The 6,000-nt window shown below is 37.1% G+C and overlaps 1 protein-coding gene across 2 annotated transcripts; it reads right to left on the reverse strand.

Annotated features, from left to right (window-relative positions):
• Positions 1-3,412: 3,412 nt before the first annotated feature.
• On the reverse strand, positions 3,413-5,429 carry LOC110933131 (UPF0481 protein At3g47200). 2 transcript variants are annotated; one of them, XM_022176371.2, is made up of 2 exons: positions 3,725-5,429; positions 3,413-3,468 (listed from the first exon to the last, which is right to left on the reverse strand). In XM_022176371.2, exon 1 carries the CDS (start codon positions 5,198-5,200, stop codon positions 3,821-3,823), a length of 1,380 nt encoding a protein of 459 aa, XP_022032063.1. In that variant the 5' UTR covers positions 5,201-5,429; the 3' UTR covers positions 3,413-3,468; positions 3,725-3,820. The 2 variants fall into 2 exon arrangements, with proteins under 2 accessions (XP_022032063.1, XP_035831526.1); XM_035975633.1 differs by having other exon boundaries at positions 3,414-3,465; positions 3,722-5,428.
• Between the last annotated feature and the right edge of the window lie 571 nt (positions 5,430-6,000).

Raw genomic sequence — 6,000 nt, forward strand, 5'->3', positions numbered from 1 at the left:
AAGGACCATTTTGGCATTTTACTTTAAATGAAAAGAGTATTTGTGAGAATGAGTAAATTACAAGTTTAGTCCTTTATCTCTATCTTTTTTTTTCAGGCGGTGTGTTTTGACGCAAAATTTGACGAGTTATGTACTTAAGGTTTTAAAATCTTAAACGATATGTCCTTTGAGCCTAACTCAGTTAATTTACTGTTAATAATAACATATATGAAACAACTTACTGTGTCTTTTTCAACCAGAATTACGAATTTCTTTATGTATTTTTTTTGTTGTATGAAATTATTTATTTATTTAATGCACACTCTTGTGCCATTTACACCTAGAAAAACTAAAAACAAAGTGAAGAAAATTTTTTGTGTACATAATGCTTTATATTTCTTAATGAGTTAAATGTTATTGTAGTTTATGTGGTTTGGTCTATTTTGTTATTTTAGTTCAAAGGTTTGAAACGTTGTTATTTTAGTTAAAATAGTTTCAAGCGTTGCCATTTTAGTCTACTGGGTTAACTCCGTCCATTTTTTATGTTAGCTAGAAGGGTAATTCGATCATTTTATATGGTCGAATTGCCCTTCTAGTTAACAGTATTACATTTAAAACGACCGAAATTGTAACAACCCGACCTTCCGAAGTCAAAGTCAAAGTCACAGTCAGATTGTTATTCAGATCTGTCTTTTCTTGCTTAATTATTGCTTGTACTCTCAACACTCGATAATTGATTTAACTCTTGGTGTTAATCGATATGTTAGTTGATGATATTTTAAACTATGAATTGCTACTAGCAGAAGTAACAATTAAATATAACTAAACGCTATTCTACCATCGCTATCACAACGCAACGCAACGCAAACTCAAACGAATGATTATGTTAGGTTTATGACTATAATTGTGTGTATGTTATTATGTGCTTTACTTGTGTGTGCCTTATGTATGTTTTGGGTGATTATTCGAAAACGCAATCGCAACTCTATCGCAACGCAATCTCAACACAACTCGAAACGCAGATTTAATTTATGCATTTTAATTGATAAGTAGTTAGGTTATTTGTGTAACTAATGTTTAAATACTATCGCATCGCTTACTCGCAACTCGCTTAAACGCAACGCTCAACGCACGAAACGAAAAGTCGGAAAACTAACTCGCACGGGCCGTCCGATCGAATGACCGTTCGATCGAATGGTCATCCGACCGGATGACCATCCGATCGGATGGCCATCCGATTGAACAGCCGTCCGACCCACTTCACACCACCTTTCACCCCTTTGCCTATAAATACCTCACCTGTCACATCAACTGTTCATTGATGTGACATCACCATTCGACCCACGCACTCTCAGGCTCTTTCCCTCCGATTTCTCGCGATTCTTGTAAATTTTCCTTCCTAAATCTTGTACATCCATTTTCATTGCACACATCTCTATCATCCTCTCCATCAAATCTCACACTTTCATCATGAAATCCCCTGGTTTGAGTTGTTCCAAGATGACATCATCACGAGTTCCGATGAACACTGTTGAATGACCTCGTCTCATCAAGAATGGTTCGGATCTAAAGGATTTCTACATGTTTTTACACCGATTTCAACTAAATCTAAACATTTTCAAACTGTTTCAAACTTTTTCTCACATTCTTCACTTTACACTCAAAACCGATAGGATCTGAACTCGTTCGGGCTCTTTACTCATTCTCTAGTAAAGAACCGGCCTGAGAACGGATTCCTACCGAAGAGACGACTGATTCAAGGGTTGAACTTGAAACTCTATCAAGAACAGTTAAGTCTGGTCGAACGGAGTGATTCCTGTCCGATTGACCGAGCTGAACTTGGAGGGGTTTCCATTGTTTAACATGTCGTCATGCCGTCTCCGACAAACCGCAAAACTTTTCAACTTAACTGATTTTATGAAGTTTTACAAACAAACAAGTTTCCAATCGAGTAGCCATCCGACCGAACGGCCATCCGTCCGGATGACTTGACATTTGAAATACTCCATGTTTTCCAAAATACTACAACGGAAACTTCAAAAGTTTAAACGTTTCACAAATACACAACCTCAGTGGAATGACCAACCGACCGAATGGTCATCCGTCCGGACGGTCATCCGACCTCAATGTTACATGCTGGTTATGCGTAAACGCTTTCGCTGTACTATATGTTATTAAACTTGTGTACTCACTTTTACACTATGTGTATTGACTTTTATTTTAACGTATGTGACAGGTGTTTAGGATGCTATGCTATGCTTGCTGTTATGGAATCAAGTTAGGAGGTCTAGAAACGTCACATTAAATCTGAGTTGTCGGAACAATTTAATTGTCTTTGATTTTACTGTGTATGTTCATGGTATGGGACGTGAATGCTAAATATATGGTAATTTAATAGTTGTTATGGATTCTCTTGGACAATCTGTTTCGCTCAGTGTCGCGCCCCGATGTTTCCGTCATTGGTTGGGGTGTGACAGAAATGCCCTTCTAGTTAACAAAATAAAGGGACGAAGTTAACCCAGTGGACTAAAATGATAACGTTTAAAACTATTTGGACTAAAATGACAATGTTTCAAACCTTTGGACTAAACTGGCATAATGGCCAAAACCACATGGACTAAAATGACATGTAACTCTTTCTTAATAAACATCAACAAGTACAAAATGGCTATTTAAACTCTTAAAAGGGACTCCTCAACTACAAGTAACATAAACTGTTGACTGAACCACTTGACCAACTGATAAACTGTTGACTCAGTTGACTATTTCTAACATTAACCCTCAAGTTAAATGGTGGTACCGATATGCAGCTTTGATCTGAAAGACGCAAACTAAGGCCACCCGGGGTTGATTAATTTTTGTTCGTGATGGATAAACTCAACGCGTGAACAATAGGAAAATACCACCGCCACCCCATAAGTTTAACGCGTGGATATTAAATCGCGTTAACATTTTGACGCGTGATGATTTGAGTGTTGTGTGGGAAATTGTTGGTTAGGGGGGGAGGGGGGAATTGTTGGGTGTGGTGGTGAGTGATGGACATTTCCACTAAAAAAGGTTGTGAGTGATGAAATAATGGTTGATGACAACATGGCGGAACTTGATTGGATGTTGTGAGTGATAAATGGGTGGTGAGTGATGACCACCCCTACCCCCTAAGTAGATGTCACTGCCAGGGTGGGCTCAAGGAGGAGTGAAATAAAGCAAACGCTTTAGACCTTCACTTCCCTAGGGCCCCAAATTCTTAAGAAAACATATTATATGTAGGTAATCTTGGCTTTAAAATTGTTGGCGTTGAGGTTTATGATATATAACTATGTATACATAGAGATGGTATATGAATCGTAGGATCAAAAGTAATTTTTTTCTTTTATTTTTTTACGAAAAGAGTCTCAATTTTATTATCCGTTTTAGGCCTACAATATTTTTGAGCCGCTTGCGAGAATTCTTGCCGAATAAGAGTTGAGAACAAGTATCCACAAATGCTTATCATGAAAAACTAAAATAAAGAGAAGCAAAGAATTTGTGTGCATGTAATTCTATATATTTCTGAATCATGGGTCAAAGTATAAAAAAGCTTTCTTCTTTGAATAACACGATGTTAAATTAACCATAACACTAGTTTTCATTATTTTACCAATCATAAGACAGACACGTACATACATATATAGCATACTTTTTTTCACAACATTAATTGGTTCCAATGGACCAACTGAACAAATATGATCTCTTTTAAGAAAAATTACAAATATAAATAAAACAACTTGCAACACTCAGATCAAACACAACAATAATAAGTGATGGTTCATCTTCGGAAAAGCATTCAGATGGAGATGGACAATCATTTGCGACTCCAGACAGCGAAATAAGTTTGAACAGCAGTAAGAAAAAGAGCTATCAAAGCTCCAAGAAGTGAAATAAACTTCCATGGGCTCTTGCGATATTCACGCCTAAGGTCGGAAATGGGTGTGTTACTACAACCTTCATAGTAACTTTGTATGTCATCCTTAAGTTCAACATATGCTTCATTTTGTGGAATTAAATCCGCGGCTATTTCATTGAAGAAATCCACGACGTCATTATCAGTCCCGAAGCGGTGTTGAAGCACCCCAGCTTTTTTAAGAACCCTAACGTCCTCATGGCTACCAATCAGAGACCGAAGAAGACAAACGTACGATGCAAAGCATTCATCTTTACCTGAGCCCGTTTCATAGGCTATCAAGTTTAACAAAAGAGGCTTGGTTTCACCCGACAAGGTTATTGGTGGGAGTTGTACAGCAGCTGAAAACTCAAACCAGCCCTTAGAGAACCTCACGTGTTTTAAAGAAATAGGGTCACATTGCTTGAAACGAATCCCTACATCCAAAAGCTGGTTAACAGTGGGGAAGTTATTGCTGTTGTAATTGTATTCTTTATTCTTATACTTCATGGAGACATCTTTAGGTATATGAGTAAGATAAAGAAGATGGAGAAGATGATCCGGTGCATTGTCGCCAGTTAACTCGGATTCCAAACGTTGTTGATCACTTCGGATGCAAAGTATTGATTTTAACCACGTTCTTTTCTGATCTGAAGACCTCAACATATAAATATTATGGATGAGCGCTTGGATGTTTTTAAAAATATATGTTTCATTCCATATATTCATCATTTGTAGAAGTTTGAAGGGGATTTGGTTTTCAAGTAATAACAAATCTCCCCAAACACTTAAAACCAGGTCGAAGCTCTTGAACAAGCTTCCATAAGCACGAGAAGACCCCCCCATATGAACGTATAACATAAAATAAAGAATAAAACAAGAATCCAGCAACATCATCTTAATGAAGACCTTATCGGAATACTTGGTTGTCGAGTCTTGTTCATAAAAGCTTCTTAAATCTTTCATCATTTCCTCTTCACCAACCTTTTTGTACAAACTTATTAAGGCCCCCGGCCTGTGTTTAAAGAGACTACTTGCCATAACAGGCTTGAGTTCCTCGAACGCCTGGAGTTTTGGTTCTTCATAATGGTAAGGACCAATGGAGACATCCTGAGGAGCAAAGCATTCCTCGTAGTTGTGTTTCTCACTCAGCATGCTTGGAACTCTGGGGATTTTTTTTGCGGCTGATGACGGTTGGGAAGTGTCATTGGCATCGACATCGGTAACTGAGCCGATAATCCAGTCAAGAATCTTGTCATCTGGGATATCGATGCTGTGTTGGATTTGATCATGCTCAGACATTTTTGTATTTCAGGGTTTAGGATTGGTGATTGTGGAATCAGAAGAAGCAGGTGCTCAGATATGGTATTGGTACAAGGATGATACGTATACCCGGAGTACTGACTCAATCAATATATGGTTAATGATGTTAATCCTAAAGTCAAAGAATCTATTGTAAAGCAAACAGAAACTAATTTGAATTGTATTACTTACTTACCTTGAACCCTAGATCTCCCAAATCATCCTCCTTCAGTTCGAGTAAGTATCAGGGTGTATGGGTTATAGCTTATTTTGTGTGTTGACTTGTAAGTTATTCACTTATAAAAGTTGAGTAAATTATTTTTAAGTAATTATATTTTAGTGGTTTTAACTATCTAATTTCAAAATTAAAATGTTTAACGTCTTGAGTCTCTAGACATATTTTTATAGGGTAAATTATTTTTTGAGTCCCTGTGTTTTATGGGTTTTAACTAGTTGAGTCCAAAAGCAAAAAGTTTAACGGCCTGAGTCCCTATAAACATTTTCTTTAACCATTTGAGTCCAAATTTCTAACTCCATCCACCAAGTTTGTTAACTACAAGGGTAATTTGGTCATTTACATCCAAAGTACAAGTCTTATATGCACAAGAGTATAAGGAACAAGTGTTTAATGCATAAATATTTTAATATTTTTTATTATTATAAACACCTGCACACACATTTCACACACACCTCTCTCTCTCTATACCTAAGATCTTTCTCTCTCTAACACACCTTTCTCTCTCAAGAAAACCACCACCACACCACAACCATCACCACCGTACAACCATTACCTCCTCCAC

The sequence above is a fragment of the Helianthus annuus genome, chromosome 1, assembly GCF_002127325.2.
Source record: "Helianthus annuus cultivar XRQ/B chromosome 1, HanXRQr2.0-SUNRISE, whole genome shotgun sequence".
In the NCBI taxonomy this organism is placed as follows: Eukaryota; Viridiplantae; Streptophyta; class Magnoliopsida; order Asterales; family Asteraceae; genus Helianthus; species Helianthus annuus.